The sequence below is a fragment of the Typopeltis vanoorti genome, chromosome 8 (genome assembly GCF_054136105.1).
Source record: "Typopeltis vanoorti isolate ZY-2024b chromosome 8, IOZ_Tvanoo_1.0, whole genome shotgun sequence".
NCBI lineage: Eukaryota > Metazoa > Arthropoda > Arachnida > Uropygi > Thelyphonidae > Typopeltis > Typopeltis vanoorti.
Genome location: NC_143556.1, coordinates 90,237,387 through 90,264,538, shown reverse-complemented (window position 1 = coordinate 90,264,538; position 27,152 = coordinate 90,237,387). Strand labels below are relative to the sequence as shown.

Here is a 27,152-nt window from a genome sequence, read left to right as displayed (position 1 = left end):
TTATTGCACTACTAAATACTTAGTAATAATTAGTCTGTGTATTGTATGGAGTGATAGTTAGTGTAAGTTGGAGATATCTGGAATGAAACAACTTGACTCTGCATAATAAAACAGCTCCTCTCCCACAGACCCTATACATTATCATTAAGGAAGTACTAATTTTACAATTAAATTAATCAAAAACTTTTTAAACATGCCTGTTCAATGCAAAAGGAATGTATCATGAAGCACAAGCTCACTCTTGAAGGGAAACCTGGTATGTGACACTGCCTAGTGTGAAAGTCATAAAGCTGCAAAATCTCACAGATTTTGTAGCTTTTCTCCTGACAGAAAAGGAAAATGTGGGCAAAAAAGGAAACCACACTTTTTCAAAATTGTTTATTAGTTAGGAAAAGCAAAATGAATCCAAGATTGTCTGCTGTAGACTGAGACTTGGCAGCTAGTGGGATTAATGTTTCTGACATGACAGTCCATAGAAGATTGTTGGAAGCAGAGAGAACCACTCGAAGGCTATGCAGAAAAAGAGGCTCCAGTGGGCAAAAGTGTACAAAAATGAGTACCCTAAGTTGGCAAATCAGCAGCTGAGAAGACTTTTCCCACTCACCTTTTAAATAATCTTTTAAACACACAGCTAAAAAGATGTTCTGGGGCTGTTTTACACATGACTGTCCAGGATCACTTGTGTCTGTTAACAGTATGATGAAATGTGACCAATACATAAAAGTATTGGAGAAAAGAGTGATTGTACAGATCCAGAAAGACAGAGAACTCATCTTCCAGCAGATCTCACTCCATGCCACACTTCAAAAAAGTGAGATTTCCTCAAAAATCACAACATCCAATTGCTTCAGTGGCCAGATAACTCTCCTGTCATTAACTCAATAGAAAATTTGTGCACCATAGTGAAAAAGAGACTGCAAAACCTTTTCCACTTTCAGAAGACATTCACACCTTGATGCCATTAATATTGCTTTGTCAGTGCACAAGAAGCATTTATCTTCTTCCTGTTTAATTCCTCAGCCGCCATCCAGGTGATCACTCCACAATCACTCTCACCAGTTAGAGAGAAAAGTGACATCCCACTTACAGTTATATCCTCTGATGAAGTTATGAGATCTAAGACTCGATCCTTGCCATACCCTTCTTTGCATACTGTCTGTGGTAGTTGTCACAAGGAATTGATTTTCTTTTTTCCTAAATGCCATCTCTGCATTCCAATCTATATGACTACAATTAAAATCATTTGTAATCATTATCCTTCCCTCATTCTCTAACCCAAGTTGCTTATACATTTCTTCATCCCCTTGCTCTGTATTTTCTAGCCTGTAACAACATCCATCTAAGTATCTTTTCCAGCCAACCTCTATTCCATACTGCCTCAAAAACCATTACCACTATTTCTCTCTTGTATGTGCAACTTATGTAGACATAATTCACTGCTATCATCAACAGCAGCACTCCTTTCTTGTTTTTTGTATCCTCAAGAAAAACAATGCCTTTCTATTTCTCTTCCTGTCAGGATATCATCCTCATTCAACCACATTTCACTTATTCGAACAGTTTTTGAATGAACAAACTCAATCAGTGTAATAATTTCATCTTTCCCCCCCCTTTTTTTTTTGATGCTCTTGGCATTTTTTTGCAAATAAACACAGCAGTTCACTTTTAGTTCTATAACCAGTCTTATCATGCCACCTGATGGTTGTGATTTCTCCCCAACTGAAATCTTAAAAGTTTGGCAATTCTTCTTAAAAAATGTTTAATTTTCTTGACCATAAAACTCTGGAATGACTTCTAATGGGACTATATTGATCAAGTATACATATAATAAACAACTATGTTATACCAACTAGTTTCACCAACTAAGGCTGTTGGCATCTTCAGGGTACATAACTGATGTAAGGCACTAAAAAGTAAAAAACTGTTACAAACTATAATCAACCGATTCCAATTATATTAGACAAAGAACAGAGTGCGTACAATACATGTATAGAGCATGCATGATCTCGCTTGTTGTTATTTAGGAACGTTCTATAGCTGGCACTGTAATTCAGTTCTGGTGAGTTAAGAGATCTAATAAGGGTCTTCCAGATCACAGGCAAGATTAGTCCTTGGTTCCTGTTAAGGTTTTGTATACAGCAGGCAACTGCTGTGGTTTCTTTAAAAATACGGGAGTGGAAGTCCTCCTCTATGTAAGGAATTGTGCTTCTATCCCACTCTATGATATGGTTCATTCTTGAGAAATGAAAAGCTAACCCCGATTTTTCTTCTCTGTTATTATTGATGTCACCAATGTGTTCTTTTTGCCTAATATCAAGGCTCCTTGAAGTCTAGCCGATGTTATTCAAGCTGCATAAGCAGGGTATGTTGTAAACTCCAGCATATTTGAAGAAAGGATGGCTATCTTTAGGAGATCTTAAGTATTGCCTAATCGTTTCTGTAGGTTTAAAGGCCACTCTTATTTTATGTGGTCTAAGGAGTCTTGCAATCTTATTCAAAACTGTCCTTAAGTATGGAATGACGATGGTAGAAATATAACATATGTCATCTCGTTGTCTTTGTGGGGGGTCAGAGAAAAGTACCTTGTGGACGAATATTCAAGGAAATCCATTCATGGTAAGGTCGTTAGATATCAGGAATAGTTCTTCCTGGAGGTCTTGTTGATCTGTTGAAATAACAACATATACTAGAATGTTAATTATGTTGTTGTGTGGTTATCGCCTTTTGGCTGTTTAGGGGCAGTTATATATACACCACCATCTAGGAAAATGACTATGAGCAAGGTGATTTCCCATTGCCTTCCTTGCCATACTATATCCTATGACTGTATCCTGTGTATTCACGGGCCCGGTTTGCCTGCTTGCAGGATGAAAAACCCCAGATAAACTGGTAGAAAAAGCCCTGCTGTCCATGCCCAACACGGGCTAACTTGGCTATGACTGAGGAAGATCCTTCAGCTCTCCTCATGTCGTCAATGGGAATCAAACCTAGGACACTCCTTCCCCAGGCATATGGTTGCGAAGTGCATAGCCACTAGACTAACTGCACGGACAATATTAATTATAAAAGACTTTAATTAATACCTTCCTATATTTGCCATCATCAGGAATCACAATAAACAATATGGACACACAGGCAATAACAAATGAGACTGAAGAAAACAGAAGTCAAGCCTAGAGTCCTAAATGGTACACCCAAGTGGGCTAAATTGTGTAGTCTTGGCTGTTGGGCTGATGATCTTAGAATGTATGCACCCAAATTTGTTGAGGCTTGCAAAAATTTTTTAGGGCTAAGGCAGATGCAAGGAATAGCCTTTCATACTTGTATTTGCTGTGGTGTAATAGAGTGGCCTTCTTTCACATCCTGTGGTATCCTTATAGACTATGATCCCACCAGCACACAAATCAGAACACTCCATAGGCTCTTTAAAAATGTTACCTATTGAAGTCGCAGGCTAAAACATAACTCTGGACCCCAACCTACAGATAAATATGGACTATCAAAAATCCATAAACAAAATGTTCCATTATGTCCCATTGTGGATGGCATTGATTTGCCCACATACGAATTAGCCAAACATTTAGCCAAAGTACTCACACAATATACTAGCAACATACCTCGAAACATAAAACTCTTCTTCTTCGTCTATGACCTCTTGTGCTTTTAAGCATTGAGATTTTGCCAAAGAGATTTTCATGCTGTCCTGTCTGAGGCTTGTTCTTTTGCTTCTTTCCAGTTAATTCCCTTCTTTTCTAATTTTTGTTTAATTTCCTGCACCTGCCTATGTTTCTTTTTCCTATTTTCTGGCTTTCAACAGTTTTTGCTATTCTTCCTTCTTCCATTCCATTAAGATGTCAAAACCACCTCATTTGGACTTGTGTTATGAATTGGTTCAGAGGTGCAACTTGAAGGCTGTCTCTTATAGTTTGATTTCTTATTCATTCTAGTCTTGTTTTTCATGCCACTTTCCTAAGATATTTCATTTCAATTGTTTGTAGTTTATTTGTGTTTCCTGTTGTTAAACACCAGGACTCGCAACTGTATGTTAATGTTGGTACAAACACTGAGTGGTACACTGCCATTTTGGTATTCTGGGTAACTTCTTTCTTATCTAGGAATGGGCCTTTCATTGCATAGAATAGCTTTGTTCCCCTGTTATCCTGTTGTTAATTTCTGTGTCTAGTCTACCATCTTCTTGTATATATGATCCCAAGTATTTAAAGGAGTGAACTTGTTCCAGTTGATGGTTCTATATTTTTATTATGTGTTTTGGTTGGTTTCGAGATATGATCATTGTTTTAGTTTTATTTATATTTATGGTCATTCCTTTTTTTTGTTTTTTCATACCAAACGTTGATGTTTTACTGCAAATCTTCAGCTGTATTTGCTAGAATCACTACATCATCTGCAAAAGTCATGTGTGAAATCCTGGTTTCTTTCAGTTTCCTGTATCCTAGGTGGAACTTTTTTGTTTTTGTTTGGCATGTCTTTAAAATTTCATCTATTACTATAATGAAAAAGATGAAATTTTAAAGACATGCCAAACAAAAACAAAAAAGTTCCACCTAGGATACAGGAAACTGAAAGAAACCAGGATTTCACACATGACTTTTGCTTCTTTTCAAGGCTCACTCCTACATTTTTTTTCAAATTCTTTTGATCTATTATTACAAGTTCTTACGTAATTTCTATTACTTTTGTAGAGGCTTTGTATGGCTGCTATTAAATTATCTTGTATCTTGTTTTTCTTTAATGTTTGCCATATTAAGCTGGGAACTTGGTCAAAGGCCTTTTCGAAATCTATAAAACCTGCATGTAGTTCTTTTCCCATATTAAAATGTTTTCTCTGATATTTGTCTAAGACTGAAGATAAGATCCTGTGTGCTTCTATTTTTTCAAAAGCCATATTGAATTTTGTTCAGTATCCTCTATTTGGTTCCTAAGCCTCTCTTCTAAAATACGGGCATACAATTTTCCTGGAATGCTTAAAAGTGAAATCCCTTTATGGTTTTTGCATTTACAGTTATTTACTTTGTTATCTCCTTTCTTAAATATAGGGATTATTATTGCTACTTCCCAGGCTTTGGGAATAATTTTCTTTATCCATATGACATTGAATAGGTGTAAAAGAAATTTTGTGGCTTTCGTTCTTAAATTCTTTAGCATTTCTGGTGTTATTTGGTCATGGCCTGCTGATTTGCCCAGTTTTATTTTATTTATTGTTGCTAACAGTTCATTTGCATGAATTTCCTTGCCTCGATCTTCTATTTTGCTTGTATGTCTTGCTCTTAGGATTATATTTTTTCCCGTGTCCTGCATTTTCCAGTAATTCTTGGAAGTACTGTTTCCGCCTTTCCATGATGTCTTCAGAATTTGTGAGCAACTTTCCATCCTTATTTTTGATAAATTTTTTGGGGCATTCTTTCTTGGACCTCATTCTTCTTAAAACATTATAGAAAAGTTTTTGGTTTCCTTCAAAATTTTGTTCTAAAGTATGTCCAAAGCCCAGCATTTTCTTTTCTCTTCTTTCACTAAGGTTTTAACTTTATTTCTTTGGTTGTTGTATAGTTCTCTATCAACCTGCAGCTTTGATGTTATATATCTCTTCCACAATTGCTTTTACTTTTTAATTTCTTCTTTTAGTTCTTCAGTCCACCAGGGTGTTTTATGTTTCTTTTGTTTATTATTTAATAGTACGCCACAAATTTCTTTGCTTGTTTCTAGATGAAGTGTTTTGAACCTGTACTATAGGCTTTCTACATCTTGGTCTTCGTATATCTTTTTCTACTTCTTTCATCTTCTCTTCTGTTTTACTTTTATACTCAATGGCTGTTTCTTCTTTCTTTAGTTTGTAGTTCTTTATCTTAACATTTATTCCCTTGCTTCTTTTCTACATTTTTCAACTTTTATTTTATGGATTGTTTCCAATACTAATAAGTAATGGTCACTGCCTATTTCAGGACATCTATATTGCATTTTTTGTATACTTCCAGTATGATCTGCTTATGATGGCATAGTCAGTTATAGATTTTTCATTTTTACTGGGCTCTTCCCTAGTTAACTTATGGATTTCTTTATGCTTGAACATTAGTATTCACTATTACTAAATTATTTATGAGGCAAAGATTTATTTTCTTTCTCCATTATTATTCTGGGTTATTTCTTCTTGTGATCCCAACACTTGTTTCGTTTCCTCATCTACTTGATTCCCTACCCGGCCATTAAGGTCTCCTACTAGTATAATATGCCCTTGAACTTCAATTGCTTTTGTAAGGGTTCAAAGAATGCATCTTTAATTTCTTTATTAGCATTAGCATTTGGGCCATATGCAATAATTACAGTGAATGAATCCTTGGTTATCTGATTTAAAATCTATAGTGATTGTCAACAACCTTTCATTTATTAGTTGACATTTAGTAATATATTCTTTGAGATCTGGTTTAATTATGCATGCTACCCGTTGTTTTCCCCATTCTCTTGGGTTTACCCCTGAATGAAAAGTATATATCCATCTTTCATTTTCTGGGAACCTTGACCTTTCTTTTTTGTTTCTGTGACTGCTAGCAGATCCAGTCTCGATTTTTTAAATTCATCTATTAATTCGTTTTCTTTCCTTGTAGACTTTTAATGTTCCATGTTCTGTATCTCATGTACCTTTTTCTTCGCTTCATCGTTAATCATTTAGGCAGTTCGGCTATCTCTTTGTTATTTCTTTTAATGGGTGAAAATTTAAGGTATAAGGGATTAGCTTTCAGCACCTGAGTCTGGTGGTGGGACTGCCACCTTTGAGGCCCCCAGATCAGCTATGAGAGAAGTGCTATCCTGATGGTCCACAGGAGGTATTTTATTTCCCTCCTACCCTTCATGATAAACTATGACAAGCATTCCCCTATCCACCACCAGGGGACGTGCCTGATGAGAGTTACAGGTGTCCCCACTTGGGACGTAAAAACTTAGTCTACTTTAAATCCAATATAGAAAACCACACACCAACACACTGACATAATTTAGAATGCATCTAAGCCATATTTCTTCCCAATATCTCAGACCTATTTCAGTTCACCATGAATTCAGGCTATTTTGTTTAGTAAGGAAAATTCTACAAACATATAGAGGGAACAGCCGTGGGTTCTCCACTTTCTTCACCCCTGGCTAACTTCTTCATGGAGACCTTTGAAGATAAAGCCTTAAACTCTGCCCCACATAAACCCCACTGTCTGGCTATGCTATGTCTCCATTTGGCCACATATCCTGGATACACTCCATAATTTCTTAACACACCTAAACAATCAACACCCCAGAATCCAGTTTACCTTGGAAAATGGAAACAACAACAGTCTCCCATTCCTAGACACTCTGATTACATGCCAGCCTGATGGATCCCTGGCATTCTCCATTTACAGAAAACCTATACCTACAGTAGATACATTCACCAACAGTATGGGAGTATAAAAACCCTATATAACAGTTCAGAATTAATTAGTTCTGGTAACAGTTCCCTAACTACTGAACTTCACCATATCCTTAACAGTGTCTTAGTCAATGGCTACAACCCCCCAAAAAATATTGTAACCATGTAACTGCAACCCCCTCCCGTCCTCCTTCAAAGCAGAGATTACTCAAAATCTATCACCATTCCATATATCTGGAGCACATCCGAAAAATTGACAAAAATCCTAAGGAAATATGACCTTACAACCAGTTACAGACCACATAAGAAATTGGCATCTCTTATCTGCTCCACCAAAAACCAGCTACTACATCCCCTAGACCTACCAGGAGAATGTAAGTCCCTTACAATTGCAGACTGTCTTACTATGGCCAAACAGGTAGGACAGCCAATATCAGAATTTCTGAACACAAGGACTATATCCAGTTCTACCACTACAGCCACTCACGACTTGCTGACCATGCTGTGGACGCTCACCACAGGATATGCTGGAGAAGGCCACTCAATTACACTGCAGCAAATGCAATATAAAAGGCTATTCCTCAAATCTGCCTTAGCCCTAAAAAACTTTGCAAACCTCAACAAATTTGGTTGCATGAGACTGCCCTAAATTTGAGAAACAAACATTCTAAGATCATCAGCCCAATAGCCAAGACCACCCTATTTATTCCACTAGGGAGCACCGTTTAGGACTCTTGGACTTGACTTCTGTTGCCTTTCTTGCCTTTCTTCAGCCTCATTCACCCAGTGTTAGTGCCTGTGTACTCATATCATTGTTTTTTGTGATCCCTGATGATAATGCAACATTGCCAAAATATAGCAAGATATTAATTAAAGTCTTATAAATAATATTCTAGTATACCTTGTTATTTCCTAAAAAATTAAAAGTTTAAAGTTTGGTAAATAATAATACAATATTTTATTTACTTCTGTATATATATCTAGACATAAGGCAAAATGCAGTCCTGTGAAATTTCTTCCCTGGTATAGTACCCATGGAGATAACTTTAGACTTATTGTAAACTTTCTTTATCTTTTATTTGGGGGAAAAAATAGTAATAAACCAAGCAAACAAACAAACAAAACGTAATTTATACATATGATGAAGTTGGCATTCGTTGAATGTATTTATTTATTTATATTTTATTTATTTATTTTTCAGTACTCAAAAACTATAAAATGAGATATTTTTAAATTTGCTCAATTTTATGATACATTCTGTCTCTCTAATTGTTTTCTGCAAAATTTTCTGATATCTGTACTTTTTTTCACTTCTAAAAATAGTGGAAAGTGAAGGAATTTAGGTTTTTGTATCTTCATGATAATTTCAATTTAATTTGGTGTTTCATAGCAAACTGAAGAAATGTATGCTGTTGAGAAGATTAAGCTTCATGAGAAGATTAGCGAGTTACAAAATTCTCTTTTAGAGGTACTATTTATTATATATTCAGCATGTTTTATTTATTGATCTGAAAATAAGTATGTAATATTTTCTTTATTTTATTTAATAACATAGTAGCAATTCTGTAATATCTATATGCATTTATTTTTATAGTGTTAATTGGCCATGTTAATATTATAACACACACACACACACATCTGGCCACTCATTTTCCACTTCATGTTGCATATGTTACCATTTTGGCAATTGATCACTTAATGACAGGGTTGCACATTCAAATCTATCAAGTGACTAGTTGGAAGAGGTAACAGGTTTATAATATGAACCAGAAAATGTATTGCAAGTTTTTGTATCAGTTACTTACAATAATGGATTATGTAAAAATAATGAAATAAAGTATTAAAATTTGGAACTTAAACCCTCTGTCAGTTAGTTACATCTGTCTAAATGAACACTATTTAAATCTTTTGAAAGTGACTTGACATCACCATCCCTCTAACTCACTACAACACTTCAACAAAATAATATCATGGTCACCATGAAATAATATTAACAAATACAAAACAACTTGCTGGGATTTGGTGTATACTCTCCAACCAGTAGGTTGTGGGTTCTATTTCCACTGCAGGCATGAATGTTTGTGGATGTCTTCAGGTGGAAGATCGATTTCATTGCCTGATATGAGACTACGACCAGTCTTACTGGAGACCTGAATAGATTCCATGTATCTATAATAGGGCTTTGATTATCTAATTCTTAATGCCCACCTGCTGTATTAATGTACAATAGGTTTACAACCTTCATGGGTGGGATTAACAAAAAAATAAAACAAGCAAGTTAATTTCATTAATGTCTTTTATTTCAAGAACAAAATCTCAGCTCAACTTTCTACTATTAGATATAGATTTCAAAAACCAAGTTCAAATTGATCCAGATTTCGAGTTCAAAAATATCACTGTATATTAGTTTCCCTATACTAGATAGGGAAACTAGTATTTCCCTATCCAGTCGCTTTATCATAAAATGCAGGCAGTTGTTAAAGCAGCATTACAAACCTGTGCTGAAGATAGAAAATCCTTTATCAATCGATTTTTTGTATTTTAGTCCTAATTAATCTCAACAGTAGCTTAGCCACAGCTGTAGATTTATAAATTGATCTGGAAACCTTTTTTCATAGTACATTCAACTGTCAATGCTGTAGCAGGTTTATAGAAAATCAGTGAGATAGTTTGGGGAAAGGACACATAGGAAGAAGAATATGGAATTTATTCAGGTGCTAAGAAATAATTACTTGAGGTGGCATGTGATGGAATGTACTAGTACATTCCATCAGAGAATGTGTCTATAGCCAATATGACCACATTGCCACCAATTGGTGAGAGTGATCGTATGGTCTTGACCTGGAAGGTGGCTAATGGAGTGGAATTTTTAGTTAAGAGGGGGTATATGTGGAATTACAGGACTGATAAGTATGGCAAACTTTGGAGATTGCTTGGATCAGTGCCATGGCATAAAACTGAAAGGGCTGGATGTTGATAGTGCATGAGAAGTGGAAAAGGATGCTTGATGGAAGTAATAGCAGACTGCATGCCTGGATTCAGGAGAATAAATCAAGTGGAGTTAAATGGATGAATACTATCATTAAGCTGGAGCTACAAAAAAAAATAAAATTTTATGGAAGAAATTCAAGGAGGCTGGTCACCTTCCTCCTTGAATTTCTTTATCCCCCAGGATAAAGAGTATAATGGCAAAAGTAGGTCTGTGCGGTTAGCCTAGTGGCTGTGTGCTTCGCAACCATATGCCTGGGGAAGGAGTGTCCTAGGTTCGATTCCCGTCGGTGATGTGAGGAACTGAAGGATCTTCAGGCATAGCCAAGTTTGCTGGTCTTGGGCATGGACAGTAGGGTCCCCCCCACCACCACCAGTTTATCCTGGGGTTTTTTCATTCCACAAAGCAGAAGACAAACCAGCCTTGAGAACTCAACACCACAGGACATAGGATAAACCGGGAATAGGACTTGACCACCTTATCTGTGAACGGTTTGAGGTCCGATGATTAATATAAAAAAAAAACTCGACACATCAAGGTAAAAGAGGGTAAAAGGAAGATGAGATGAGATGGCAAAAGCAGAGTATATTTTTGCCATCATGAAGGGACGTTAGCAGTTCAGGCCAAAGATAATCCCATACAGTTCTTTTTGGTATGTTGCAAGTAAAAGAAAGAATGTTTATGGCAGAATGATTTTAATGAATGACGATGTTAGGGAAGTAACTGAATCAGGTGGAATAGTAGAATTACTAAGTGAACACTTTGCAAGAGTATATGATCCAGGTGTAAATATTGCAGTAACGAGAGAGAGGAAAGCTTATATGGAAACTGAGGTAAATTAACTGGAGATGCATAGCATATTACAGAATCTCGATGTAATTACAGCTATGGAATTAGGTTGTATACCACCTCGAGTTTTAGGTGCTATGGAATTGGGATTGCATATGACCATATTTTTTAATCTAAGTCTTGACTGCATTAGTTCCAAGGAGGAGGAAAGGGGGGGGGATAGTTCCATTATATAAAGTGGGCTCCAAGACTAATGTAGAGAATTACTGACCCATGAGCATATCAGGAGTCATAGTCAGGGTTCTGGAGAAATTGGTCAAGAGCAAAATACAGAAAGGAGATACTGTATGGGGAAAGGGACAACATGGTTACCTGAAAGGTAGGTCTTGCCTCAGTAACATGCTCATGTTTTATATAACAGTAACAGCTGAATTGGAAAAATAATGTGATACTTTTTTTACAGTGATACTACTGGACTTCACAAAAGCTTTTGACATGATAATGCATGGAATTCTAATTAATAAATTGTAGGACATGGGGATGGATATAAAGTTGGTGAAGGATAAGAGAGTGTTTGATTGAGAAATATGAGAGAGAGTAGTTTATTCAGTAGATGGCCTGTGACTAGTGGTGTTCCACGGGTCTCTGTTCTTTATGCTGCTAATATTTAATATGTACATTAATGATATAGGAAATCTGAGAGGAACTATTCAGTTGTTTGCCAACAGTGCAAAATTGGGTAGAGCAATAGTAAATAATGACTATGTTAGAATTTTGCAGGACGATTTTGGATAGACTGGCAGTCTGGGCAAAGGAGAATGGATGTCAGTTTAATGTGGCAACGTGTAAGGTTATGCATTTTGGGGTTAAAATATTACTATGTACCACTTTAGCCCATTGGATTACTTGGTTACCGAAGAATACCCTAATGGGCAGAGACAAACAAGTTATTATACCTCTTAGAGCCTTGTTAAGATCCCATCTTGACTACTATGCACAGATCTGGTTACCTGGGTTTCTTGGGTATGAGGAGGAGAAGGTGGATCCAGAGGCAAGTGACCAAAATGGTAGCAGTCTGTGGAATGAACTGTAAGAACAGGTTGAAGATTTGTGGGTTACAGAAATTGGTCGACAGATGGAAAGGGATAATATGATTGAGACATACAAATTACTGAAGGGTTTTTACAAGCTTAATGAGGAAATTTTGCAGAACAGGTCTGGTGGTGGGAGAACTAGGGACTATCATTGGAAACTGAGTAAGAGGTTTAGTTAACAAGGGTGTCAGGAATAGATTTTCCTCCAGATTGCTTGGAGAGTAGTAAATTGGTAGAATGGGTTGCCAGAGTTTGTTGTAGGTGCCATGACTGTGAATGAGTTCAAGGCTAAGTATGATACATACTGCAAAAATGTTGTATAGTGCTCAAAATCATATTTAAGTCTAAGCCTTAAATGAGTCTAAGGACTCGATAATAGTTTGCAGAGTGTTTACTCTAGCTTATTTCCTGTAAAATACATTATATATGGGATAGGGTGATCATATAATTTATCATCAAAAACTGTCATATTTTTATCCCCCACCCCAAGAGAGTGGGGAGATAAAAATAATTAAAATTATATAATACTGTGAAATACACGTAAATTAGAAACTTTTATGCTGATATACATAAATGACACTTATGCAGCATATATGCAAAATACTTATTCACATGTTTCACCATATGTTCTAGGCAATTATTTAAAAAGTTGCCATCAGTAATTACCAATAGTGTTGATCACAACGGGGGAAGAAAAAATAATCTTTTGGAGTTTTATAAAGGGCATATTGCGAGTTCTTGGCTTTCTGAATAATAGCAGACCTTTTATATCCTGGGTGTTTAATCAGTGGAAAAGTAATCCATATTGCTTGTCCTAACTGTGGTATTAGGACCACAGTTAGAGACATTTGTCAGGGATAAATCACGTTTGTCTGAGATGGCTTGTGCAGACAAACAGAACTTCTATGTGCAGCAATTGACCAAAGCGTTTAATGAAGGCTGTGCTGTTCTCGACCCTTATCTCACTGAACTATGCATATTTAATTGAACAGGATCGATATTGGCAGTTGCATGCCTATACAGAAACCACTGATTTCTGGGAAACAACTGAAAGTTTCTAATTCAGTGGCCTGTCCAAATTTACGTTCACTCATAGACCTACACTTCTTACTGTGTAAGCATTCAGAACCGAAATCCTACGGAATAGGTTGGTTACTCCTTTTTCCTGGAGGTATCCTATGACTATAGCCTGTGTGTTCACGGGGCCGGTTTGCTTGCTTTCTGGATGATAAACCCCAGATAAACTGGCGAGAAAACCCTGCTTCTCACGCCCAAGACTGGCTAACTTGGCTATGGCTGAGGAAGATCCTTGAGCTCCTCACATCATCGACAGGAATCGAACCTAGGAAACTCCTTCCTCAGGCATATGGTTGTGAAGCACATAGCCACTAGGCTAACCAAGTGAACAGTGGCCTGTATGTGTATTTATTTATTGACCGAGATGTTAGTCTTATTATATTGTTGGACCTCCAAAATAGTTCTAAAAAATATATATTTTCAAAGGGAAAAAAATTGTGAAAATTTTTCATAAAATTCTTTCTAAAGAAATTAAAAACAACTGGAATAGCTGGAACTTTATTATATTGAATATCTAACCACTAAAAAATGACAAAATGACTAGCAGAATAACTGTTTTTAGAAAATATTCCTATACTTTAATCAGTTTATTGAGCATATTTATCTATAACCCCCATGTCACGAGCATTTTTTGAAGAATGTATTTCTTTTTTATGATATGATCTTATTATTTAAAATTTTTTTTATACAATTGCCTGCGGTCTTCTTCAGAGTTCCATTTTATGATTAATAAATTTGAAATTAATAGTGAATGAAATTACATTGAAAAGTTGCTAACCAAAAATCATGGGAAGACTTTGGTAAGAGCTCGGAAATAAATATCAGAAAAGTGGCAAAATGTTCTGGAGGCTATTGAAGAAGCTTAGAATTAGAGGAAAGCATACTGTAAAAGGAATCAAAGATAATAAAAGTATCATGAAAACTGAAGATAAGGATATCCAAATGTCTAGAATAATTTCTTTGAAAGACTTAAACAAACCATGCAGTGACAGAACCATACCAGAAAATTTTCAAGAGGAATGCAAAGAGATCATACTTGAGGTAGAAAAAGTTGTCAAAAACTTAAAATGTGAAAAGGCAGCTGGAATAGATGGTATTATACCAGAAATGTTTAATATGGAGATATAAACGTTTTGCAGTGGCTACACTGCATGATTTAAAGGACCTGGTCAGAAGATCAAATTCGTGATGATTGTAGTAGAGCTCTTAGTACAAATCTGTTTAAAAAAAAAAAAAAAAAAAAAAAAAAAAAAAGGAATAAAGCTGAATGGGAGAATTACAGAGGAATTTCTCTATTAAGTATTACTGGTAAGATTTATGCAAGTATACTTGAAAAGATATAATAAAATTAGTTTAATCCTTTATCCAATTGTGAGCAAACAAAGTTTGTGCCTGGAAGTATCTTCAGGACTGGGGTAAGGTGGTACAACACCAGGGCAACTCGTTGCAAAGGTGGAGCAAGCTACCAACACTCCTATCTCAGTATCTCCTATAATGCAAAACACATCTCCTTGCGGATATGTCTAATGTTATGTTAAGGGAAGGGCCACTACCCAGACTAGTTTCGACCTTTAATAATAATTTTGTGAGTTCAACGTATCTCATCATTGACCTGTAGAGTAAGATAGGCAGAGATTCAGCAGATAGTAGTAGAGGAAATAAGGATAGAGTGCATAGTAGTAGAGTAGATGAATGAGGCCTCAGCTGACCTGTTTTAGCTGTTGACCCCCCCCAGGAGTGCTTCTAAAGCGGTCGTTGATTTTTCACTTTTGAAAAGGAGAGACTATGCAAATTTTAACAAGTGTAAATATATCTAAAGATTATGTGGAAGACAATTCTATAGAGGAATGAGTTTGCCGAGCAAACCCAGAACAATATAACCAGGAAAAGAAGGGAGATGACCTGGCCCGGAAGACCCCGCCCTGAAAAGGGCTTGGGACCACCTCGATGTTGGCCTTCGCAGTCCGGGTTTGTTCAGGTCAACCCCAACCTGGGGACAGAAGAACTTTCAACTGCGAAGGACTAGACATACCTGTGGGTTAAACGCTGATCAGGAAGGAAGATCGAGATAGCGTCAACACCTACAACTTGAAGGTGTTATAGGTGCAGACACAACCAGATTCCCCCCTGTATGATCTGGCAGATGGTTGGTGGGTCGCACCATCTCCTCAGGAATTGCTCTTCACCCTGCAAGTACCTCTCCTGCTCCAGGAAGTGGCGGAGGTAGGCTGAGAGACAGTTCCTAACACGGAGATAGATGCAATCCCCCTCGTTAAGAAGGTATTTTTTCCTGATTTTCCAAATGTGATGTTTAATCACATTTATTAGGAGAATCAGGTGTTTCTTGTTTTTGGTTACTGGGGGAGGAAACTGTAGAAAGACTATTTTGGCGAATGTGAGCGCTGGGATCGCAAGCACCTCAGCCAGTCTGTGCCAAACACGCTGTACTGGCAGGCAGTGAAAGAAGAAGTGCCCTACGGTTTCTTCCGCGCAACAGACGTCACAGAAGGGGTTGCACGGTCGCGAGCTGTAGGCTGATTTTACCAGTTTCACCGGGAGTCTGCCGTAGGCGATTCTCCAGGCTAAGTCCCGGTGAAATGGTTGTCCCCAGCTGTTTTTTTTATGTTGGTGAACAGCACCTCTTCATTTGTGCCCAGATCGGGCTTTTCCCAGTCAAAGTTGTCGAAACTTTTCCAGTACAGCTTGTTTGGGCTGAGCTGAAGTACTCGAACTCCATCCATTGCCATTTTTTTGAAAAGTTTGCATATTGTGTAGTACCACTCTGGCACCGTCTCCGCACATGGTCCGCCGTGGCCAGTAGTCCCGAAGTAGGGTAGGAAAAATCCTAAGAAGTATTTAATCAGATTGCCAGAAGGGTGATTTGATGCCAGTGCTTTCTGTATGGTCTGAGCAGTGTTGGTTAGGTGGCAGTATTTGAGGATTGGCAGGGTGAATCCCCCTTGTGTGGGGGGAAGATGGAGAAAGGCCCTGCGCACCTCGTGTTTCCTGTTGTTCCAGAAAAATTTAGTGATATGTTTGTGAATGGCGTTGTCTTGTGTGCCTGATATGTTTGTGAGGTTAATGGTGTGCAGTAACATCGGTTTTAGGACTGTTTTGATAACTGTTGCTCTACCTTCGAATGATAGGTAGTTGGGACTGAAGGGTTTGAGTTTTTTGCGACACATTTCTATTAAGTGTTGTGTTTGCAACACTGGAGTCTCTAGGAAGGGAATTCCTGGTATTGTTAATGGGCCGGTTGTGGGTTTCAGACCATACGGAAGACTGGCAGGGCCGAATTTCCCATAAATTTTTATTTTTGTTTTTTCGGGATTAGTGTGAAGACCACTGAGCATGCTGAACTCTCGCAGTATGCCGAAGAAGATGTAAATCGAGTCGGCATCCCAAAGGGTTCCGACAATATCATCGGCATATACGACAGTTTTGCTCTGTTTGGAGCCTAAGGGCAGCGGTATTCCTCTTACTGCGCTCGTCTCATCAATTTTTTTTAGAAGAGGCTCTAGTACTAAAGAGAAAAGAAGGGGGCTGAGGGGGCAGCCTTGCCAAACCCCTCTGCGTATGGGAATGGGTTCTGAAAGAAACCCATTAATTGCAATGTGGATTGTTGTTTTACCGTACATGCTTTTGATTGCTTCCCTTACGCAGGCCACCACTCCGACTTTCTCTAGGATATAGTGCAGGAAGTTGTGCTTTGCACTATCGAACGCTTTATCTAAGTCTACCGATATGAGTGCAAGTGGGAGTTCCTTGTTCGTCACAAGGCGAAGAAGGTCTCTTATCAGGAAGAGGTTGAGCTCCATTGATCTGCCCGGAACTCCATATACTTGAGTGCTGGTTAGCACATTCCCAATGCCCAACTTTAGACGGTTACAAATCACTCTTGCGAATAATTTGTAGTCTGTGTTAGTCAAGGAAATGGGCCTCCAGCTACCCATGCTGTTCAGGTCTCTCCCTTTCTTGGGGATGAAAATTGTGTACCCGCTAACGAAGTCAGCAGGTACATCACCAGTGAATAGGAATCTGTTGAATAATGAAACCAGGATAGGCAAGATGAAGTTCCAGGCTGAGCGATAGAGCTCAACGCCTAGCCCATCCAGGCCAGGGGTTTTCCGTAGCTTTTCCGAAGTGATTGGTCTCTTTTGAAGAGTTCTGAGGTGTTCAGGCATGTTGTCAATGTTCCACACTCCAAAGTCGCCTGTCTCCTCAGCTTCGTCGGAATAGGTTCTCGTGTAATGCTGGGAAAATTGCCGCAGGATGTCTCCCGTGGTTGTGAGTGTTTGCCCGTTAGCATGAATTTGCCAAACCGCTTTCTTGTCTTGTGCTGCTATGCGCTGCCGGTTATAAAAAGCGGCTGAAGGTGTTTCCGCCTGCCGGAGAAACAGTCTGGTGCGAAAATTGAGCTCGGCGACTTTTTTCTGCCGAAGTGCCTCGAGTTCGATTTCCACGGCTTTAATAAGCGAATCGCTAGGAATACCGTTTCTCTGATTAGTCCAGTACCGCCCTAGTTCTCGATACAGCTCTCTCATTTTTTTTCATTGCGCATGAGCTCTTTCTCTGGAGATGTTTTGGAAGAGCTCTTTTTCCTTGGTTTTGAACTGGGCCCGCGCATCCTAGTCCCAGTTGGCCTTTTTCCTTCCTTCGCATAGCAGCTGCAAATCCTTGCTATAAATTTTGGGGAAGCTTGGAGGCATTTTCCAAGGTCCTCTCGATGTTCATAAGAACCATTTTATGGTCTGTTATCGAGCTACCAACCACTATATGCCTGACTGAAATGACTCGTGGCCCTAGGTTCCTGGAGATATAAAGGTGGTCGAGTTGCGACTCCTCCTCTCGCCCATGTGGTACCCACTGTGTCTGGATTATGTTCCCTCCAGATGTCGATGAGGTCGACATTATCACAGCACAGTTGCAGTTCCCTAGAGCCACCGATACCGGAGTTGTTGCTGCCACCAACTTTGTCAAATCTTACGTCAGCGATGCAGTTCCAGTCCCCCCCCGGTGATGATATACTGAGCCCTGTGTAAATAAAGTTCTAGTGACATGAAGAACCTGCTTCACTGGTGGACATCGTTAGGGGCATATACATTAAGGAATCGGATGACTCTACCTCCAAACTTCAAGTCTATAGAGACTAGACGTCCTGCAGCATCTTTCTGTACATTTAAAAAACCTGCCTAGAATAGGCTGACGAACAAGGATTCCCACCCCCCTCGCACTACGCTCTCCAAAACACTAGAAGCTTTGTACGGGGAAGCTCCTGGAGAAGTTTTCTATGTCCCAGTACTGATAAAAATGCGTCTCCTGAAGAAAGAGTACATGAACCTCATGCAGTAAGAGTAGGCTCCAAACAGCGCGTTGTGCGGAGACGGAGCGCAGACCGTTAATGTTGAGAGTGGCGACGCGAAAAGTGTTGTTCATGTTAGTGGTATAGTTATAGGGAGGCATGATTAGAACTTTAGTGTCTCCTCTGTAACTATTTTGATTAGTGCTTGGTATAGTGCTGTGATGTCGCTGTCGTGTAAACCCATATTGACGGCTAGAATGGAGTTCCTAAAGGGGTTTTGTTCCTCATTTAGAATATCTGGCATGGCAAGTTTGTCCCATTCCAAGCCAACACAGGGTTTTGATGAACCCTTCGTGTTGTGGGCATAGAAGTGTGGCTCGTCATTTTTTTCTATGGCATTGTGGATTCTTTCGAACCTGTCCTGGTCTTTTTGGATGTGGTGGAGAATGGTAGCTCCCCCTGGAATTATTTTAGGGAATGGTGCTGGGATGGGTTCCGTTTCTGTCGTGGGGAGGGTAGTAAGGTTTTCTGCCCATGGGCAACCTTTTGAACGAAGCCAGGCCCAAGTGGAGATATTAGGCAGAAGCATTAGCAGGTCATCTCTACCCATAGGAGTTGCCAAATGGTGTGCCACCCTTTTTTAATAAATTACTCTGGATTTAGAGAAAGATGTTGAAAATTTATTTTTCACTTGGTTAGAGTATAATAAAATTAGTTTAATCCTTTATCCAAGTGTGGCACACCATTTGGCAACTCCTATGGGTAGAGATGACCTGCTAATGTTCTGCCTGATATCTCCACTTGGGCCTGGCTCCCACTGAAGAGACCTCAATAAAGGTCAAAACTAGTCTGGGTAGTGGCCCTTCCCTTAATGCATAACATTAGACATATCCGCAAGGAGATGTATTTTGCATTATAGGAGATACTGAGATAGGAGTGTTGGTAGCTTGCTCCACCTTTGCAATGAGTTGTTCTAGTGTTGTACCACCTTACCCCAGTCCTGAAGATACTTTCAGGCGCAAACTTTGTTTGCTCACACTTGGATAAAGGATTAAACTAATTTTATTATACTCTAACCAAGTGAAAAATAAATTTTCTACTTGAAAAGAGGTAGAGAAAGATTGTGGGAGAGAAACTTGGAGAAGAACAAAACTGGGTTCAGGCCAAGTAGAGGTTGTCAAGATCTGCTTTTCACTTTATGACAAATAGTTGAGAAATCATGGGAATATGACAAGTATCTATACTTCAGTTTTGTAGATCTGGAAAAGGCATATTACAAAGTGACCAGAGAAAAGCTTTGGAAAAACACTACTACAATTATATGGAGTAAATGGAACATTATAGAGAGCAATACATGTCTATATTTAAATTGTCAGTCAGCAATTAGAATTGAAGGAAATACAGCAGGATGGTTTGATGCAAAATCAGAGGTAAGACAAGAATGCTCATTATCTCCACTCTTACTCATCTATATTGGTCATGTTTTGAAAGAAAGCGACATTAGGCTTGATATTAGAATTGGAGATGTCAAACTTAGCTCTTTACTTTATGCAAATGATGTTGTACTCCTAAATACATCCTCCAGGATTCTCTAAAGTAAATTGAATAACATCTGTAACAAATTTGGCATGAAAATCAGCAATAAAAAGACCAAAAATATGAAATTAGTCAGGAACGTGGAAATCTTCAGCTGCATTCTCAATGGAGAGCCTATAGAAAAAGTAAAATATCTCATATAGGTACAGTTTTTAGTGAAGATGGCAAGTTAAATCTGGAAATAGATGACAGAATAAGCAAAACTGGTATGGTGGGTAGCCAGCTGAATAAATTTATGTGAAATAAGAGAGAAATTAGCCAAAACACCAAACTAGCAATATAGAATAGACTGTTCAAACATTTTATTGATCAAAGACAGGAGACCAGTGATCTGAAAGTACTGAGAAAAATTAAGGAACTAGTGGCATCAATTTCAGACATGTTAAAAACAAAGTTATTGGGAAGGAACTTGACATTGTTAGCATTCAAGGATGTGTCAGTAGAACTAATCTATGGTATTATGGCCACTTAAATAGAATGAGTGAGAAAAAAAAAAGTTAGCAAAACAGCTGTTTGATGCCAAGATGGCTGGAATGAGACCCAGAGGATGACCATGGTCAAGGTGGATTGATTCAGTCAGAGGCATGAAATGTTAGATATTAACAATATTGGAGTGCTTACAAGTAATAGACTAATTTGGAGAAAAATTGTTGATAGGGGATTAATAAAAATGTAAACTTAATCATGTAATGCTGTCATAGTAACCTGAACATCCCCAGAGGGTACATGTGAGGAAATTAATCACGATGATAAATCTGAAATTGTTGACACTTTCAGTTGATTCTTCTCTGTAGACCATACTATTTTTAATATATATTCTGCCATCACAAGTTTGTTCAGACTACTCTACGAATTTTCAGAATACCCTCTACCATTTTCGACATGTATTTCATGTACACCAAAAAATAATTTATGTTTTCCACTGCCGCTGTTATTTGGTGGTCTTCTGTGTTATAGGTTTTGAAATTAGGGGCACTTGTAAGAGATAGCAACTTGCAGATCAGCAACATTGAATACTTCTCCCATCATCCTCACCTGAAGGGGTTGGCTGTCCCTATTTGCTCATGTCTGAGCACACATCATTTTATCAGTAAGTGTTCTGCATGTTGTTTTAAAAAGAATAGTTATGTTGCACCAGGAAAAAAGAAGACAGCATTAAAAAATAAAATTAAAAAACTGGGACAAATACTAATTTGGATGGGATGCCAGGAAAACAAGCATAAAATGGTACAGTCATAGCCAAACTTGGGATGTATGGTCACCCTACCTATGGGATTTTTGGTCAGAACACTTTTATAGTTTCTTATAATGAGTGAGTTTATTATAACAGTGTTTGGGTGGTCTGAAAACTTCTCACCTTCGACCATAGATGGCAACACTATAAGCAATTTTTTTTTTTATAAGTTGGAACATCTCTCATAAGCATCCATGTCAAATTGCAACTTATTCTATCAAGTAGTTTTTTTTTATATAGCTGTCTGAAGCAAAAGTGTTGTCTGTATCCCTTGAAATGGATAAAATTGAGTATCGTTCAGTTATAAAAATCTTTGTTAAAGAAGGTTTAATGACAAAAGAAATTCATTTGAAGTTCATAAAAGTTTATGGGCACTCTTCTCCTTTGTTTTAGAAAATTAAGAAATGTGCTGCCGAGTTTAAACATGGCCGTACCAGCCTTGAAGGTGATCCACATGAGGGATGTCCAAAAAGTGCAACAACACTAGAATCATTCATCAAGTGCACGATATTGTATTGGATGACCAGTGAATCAATGTGCGTGAAATTGCTTAGAATATAGGCATTTCAAGAGAATGTGTAGCATATATTTTGCATGAAGAAGGCAAATTGAAAAACTTTGTTCAAGATGGGTGCTGCGCTTGCTAACAGCAGATCAAAAATGCACTAGCATGAAAATTTCTGAACAGTGCTTGGAGCATTTTAACAAGAATAAAACTGATTATAGAATATAACTGATTTTGTGCATCAATTTGTTACTATGGATGATACTTGGATTCACCATTACACACCAGAATCCAAACAGCAGTCAAAACGGCAGACAGAAGCTGGTTCTTCAGCGCCAAAGAAGACAAAGTAAGCTACATCAGCAGGAAAGATCATGGCATTGGCGTTTTAGGATGATAAAGGCATTTTGTTTATTAATTAACTTGAAAAGGGTAAAACAATAACCGGGGAATGTTATTCCGATCTTTTAACCAGACTAGATAGAAAAATTCGTGAGAAAAGACTTGGTTTGCAGAAAGAAAAAAATATCATCTTTCATCAGGACAATGCGCCTAACCACAAAGGTGTTTTGGCAATGGGAAAATGAAGGGATTTGTACTATGAATGGATGGATGTTCCAACAGGGAGCATCCAATTTGGGGAATAGGGTGCTCCCTCTGACTTCTATCTCTTCCCAAAACTAAAATTCTTCCTTGCTGGTCGCTGTTGTTCTTCGAATCAAGAGGTGATTGCAGCTGTAGAGGGGTATTTTGAGATCTTACTGGGAATACTACAGGGACAGGATAATGATGCTGTAGCATTACTGGAATAAATGTATTAGTCTTAAAGGAGATTACATTGAAAAATAAAAATAATTTTGAAATTATAAATTTTTTTCATTGTTAGGCCAAGAACTTTTCATTACCACCTCGTATGTACTATTCCTTTCCTCATACTGTGGCCATACAGTGACATATACTGATAAAGCACTTATTACGTTACTTCTACTACATCCTCAGTAGTAGAAGCATTTCTTTTGTGGGAAGTTTTTGGTATTGAGATGACATTATGATGTAAATAAAATGTTTAATAAAAAAAAAATAATAAGCAATTAAAACCTGACTTGAGTTGATGTTGAAGATGCCAAGAAATTATATTCTTCGTTTCATCCTTTATCTAAGTGTAAAAACTTGGATAAAGTTTTTATTCACATGCAAACATTATTTTTGCATGTGAAGTCACTTCGTGACTCGGCTATATAGAGGCTAATGACTTCACATCAGTTGCCTTAGTATCCCATAATACAATGCATATTCTTATGGACATGTATAACACTATGCATTATGGGAAGGGCCAATTATAAATTAAAGATGCCAAGAAATTATATCGTTTGTTTCAAGGTATGACACCTATATACGAGTAGCCCAGTCGTGAAGCGACTTCACATGCAAATTTTGTTTGCTTACACTTGGATAAAGGATGAAACCAATAATATAATTTATTGGCATCTTTAATTTATAGTATAATCAAGTGAAAAAACTTTTAACATCTATTGCTAATCAAAATCTTTGAAGTTAATTAACTCATCCATTGTGCCTGACCAAATAACGAAAATAATATCAATATAACGTAACCAAATTTTTTGTTTCTTCTGATAGTTTTTTAATGCATTAGTTTCGAAATTTTTCATAAACTTGGCTAACGCTGGAGAAGGGGGGGGGGGTGCGGGAATCTGTGGCAAGTCCTTTTTGTTCCCAATATGAACAACTTGCATTCCAATATAAAATTCACTCTTGAACTAGAACAACGCAAAAAATTACCATTCCTTGGTGTCTTTGTTGAAGTAAACGTTTGTTGAAGAGTAAAAAAGATTATCCTTTTCCGTATACCTGCCACGATAAGAAGGTTTTTAAATCTATTACAAAAGATAGACATAATTAAAACTTTATGAAATAGAGCATACAATATATCAAGCATGCCAATTAAAAGGAATAAAGAACTGCATTACCTGAAACAGAGTCTTTCACTTAATGGTGAATCCAAGACGATCAGCAAAATTATTGATACACCTCCTACAGTTCCCTTATTTAAACAAGATCTTAAGAATGCAATCAAGTTACCTTACATCAAGAATGTTACAAAGTGGCTATGTTGCTCCGTGAGTACAACGTCAAAGTGGCTTTTTCACCTTTGCAAAAAATCTCAAGATTCTTTCATCCATCTTTTGTTACAAGAGGATTTGAATAGGTTGGTGCTAAATTTTGACTGAAGAATGGGGATGTCATTTCATTGTTGTGAAGTGTAAAGTTATACACTTTGGCCTGAGAAGATAGAATGAGCTTTACCATATTGGATGAGAGAACTTTGCTTGAAGAAGTGAAGGAAAGGGGATCTGGAACTTGGTTGATAGGGAGCTTCAGGTGATACATTATGGAAGTTATGAATTACCTGGAAAATTGCTGCTGTGATGCAAAGAATGCTGACACATACAGAAAAGGAGGTGATAATTCCACTGTATAAGGCACTAAATTAGGCCTAATTTGATTTTCGTGAACAAATCTGGTCACTTGGTTCTGTTTCTAATAGGTAAGTAAGCATTAGAGAGGATGTAGATGTGAATAACTAAGATCTCGGGACTCTCGAATATTGATTAAGAGAACAGATTGAGGGAATGTGGTCTTCCGAGCTTGGCAAATAGGAGGAGGAGAAGTGATATGATTGAGATGGTGAGAGGAGTCTATTAAGTAGATATAGGGTGATTATTGCATAGGATAATGTTGGATACAAGATGAAGAGGTCATTCCTGGAAACTATACAAAGATCATGTGAGTAAAGAAGTAAAAAGGAGATTTTTTTTGTTTGGCAGATGGGTAATGAGTGAAATGCATTTCTAGAGTGGTTGGTGAGTGCTCCAACATTTGAATATCTTCACTGCAGGGTAGGAATAGTTATTGTTGTCTCTGAGTGTTCAACCTCCTGTGATGAGTCTTTGACTCCTTGGAAGTAATGCTACTACATCATGTACTTCAACTGCCTTTCCACATTTCCGGTATTTGATTTTCTACTTCAGGTACTTTTGAGCTAAGACCACCACCGTTAATTTGCACATAAGCGTAATAGTTAATGAAGGCAATGCGGAAAATTTGCAGAATGATTTGAATAGGTTGTTAGTATGAGCAAAAAATAATGGATGCCAGTCTAATATGGAGAAACGTAAAGCTATGCATTGTATGATAAATAGAAACAAGCTATGTTCCATATCGATGAAACTGTACTCCAGGAAATAGATGAAGCTAGGGATTTTAGGGGTAGTAGAGAGTTGAAGTTTAGAGGGCATATTGCTAAGGTTCTCAAGTTAGTTCATAGGATTACTGATAATTAGAGATAAGGAAGTTGTTATTCCTCTTTATAAGTCCTTGATATGTACACACCTCGATTACTGTGCTCATTCTGGTCACCTGGGTTTCTTGGGAATGAGAAAGTAGTGGAGATTATCCAGAGGTGACTGGTTTGAGGAATTCTCCCTGTGAGGAAAGATTGAAGGTTTGTGAGTTACAGAAGTTGGTTGGTTGATAGGTAAAAATGAGGAGATACAATAGAAACATTTAAGGCACTTAAAGGATTTTATAGAATTAATTCAGGGAAAATGTTTCATCACTTGACTGTAGGGAGATGGAACAAATAGGTCATCTCAGGAGTTGAGTAAGAGTGTTGTTATTAGGGGGTGTGAGGATCAGATTTTTCCTTGGAGAGTGGTGCATGAATTTAATGGGTTTGCCAAGTCAGTTGTAGGTACTTTGTCTGTTAATGAGTTCAAGGATAGATATTGTGTGAATAATTTTATTCCTACATAATGAATCTTCGTACTCGATGGAGGTGCCTGTACAACTACAATAATAATAATAATAAAGTATTGATATTTATTCCTGATTGCATTCTTGTTGGGTGTGTTTTACTGCCATGTTGTCACTGCTTGTTTCATTTAGCATTCTTTCAAAGTCATCATTCCAGATATCTAGAGAATATTTCTACGTTCACTTTTCATGTCACCTTTATGTTATCTTTGATTCGGTAGATATTTAAATCTTTTTATGTGAATTTTGTTCATGAAAGATGCTGTTGTCAGTTTAGTTAATTAAAATTGGAATAAAATATATATGTTATGTTGATAAAATTATATTTGCTAAAATGATATTCTACTCTAAAAAAATATAGCAGCAGTGTTTGTAGTTTCACTGGTGGATGACTAGCAAAGGAATAAAGCCTAACCTTGCCTCTTGGTTAAAGTCACTGTGGAATTTAGTTTTGTAATTTAGCAGCAATGGCAAGAATTGGTAAGATGCACCTACTACATTGTTCAGTTAAAATACCTGTAGAAGTTTTTTATGCTGAGTAAAAGAAATAGTCATCAAGTTGGGAAAAAAACTCAAATGCACTGCTAAAAAAATTTACTCAGTCCACCATTACTGAAAACTTCTCTCTGTTATAAGTGATACAGTTATGTTGTTATGTAATTTATGCAGTCACAAATGAGACATTGCTGTATATGCTCTACCATAATATGAAAGGAACAGCTGATGAACACAAGAAAGAAAATATTCAGAGAGAGGAACATAAAAAAAAATAATAAAATAGAATGTATAGAAGAAAAGGAATGATTGTAAATGATTTCCTAAGTCAATAAATACAGGGTGTTCGGGATAAATTTGACAGTTTCGTAAGGAAAAAGAAAATCTTCTTTGTATCTATTAAATTTAATGAATTGACAAAAAAACATTACAGGCAGAGTTAATTACAATACTATCAACAAGATTTACTCAAAATAACCACCATTAGCATCGATCACAGCTTCAATTCTGCTTCGGAACCTCGAACAAGCTGATGCTACAGTCTCCCTGGGAAGGGCCGCAAAAACTGTTTTAATTTTATCCATTAACTGGGCTTTTATATTACTGGAAGTGCGATTGGTGTCTTTTTCAACTGCGCCCCATACAAAATAATCCATGGGGTTAAGGTCTGGGGAGTTTGGAGGCCAAACATTTGGACTGGTGAAGTCGTAGAAATTTTCAGACAACCATTTTTGACTTTTCCCAGAGGTGTGGCAAGGGGCCGAATCCTGCTGCCATACATACGGCCTACCATTGCCTACCCTTGTTATCCAGGGCTTGACTACAA

The 27,152-nt window shown here is 37.5% G+C and overlaps 1 protein-coding gene across 7 annotated transcripts in view; it reads left to right on the top strand.

Moving 5' to 3' along the window:
- Positions 1–27,152, top strand: part of LOC150104186 (uncharacterized) — a 712,768-nt gene that overhangs the window by 315,741 nt on the left and 369,875 nt on the right. For all 7 annotated transcript variants that reach the window (XM_090396809.1, XM_090396815.1, XM_090396810.1 and 4 more), the window contains one exon: positions 8,802–8,879. In XM_090396809.1, the coding sequence (XP_090252935.1) occupies positions 8,802–8,879 (78 nt within the window). The remainder of the gene's footprint in view (positions 1–8,801; positions 8,880–27,152) is intronic.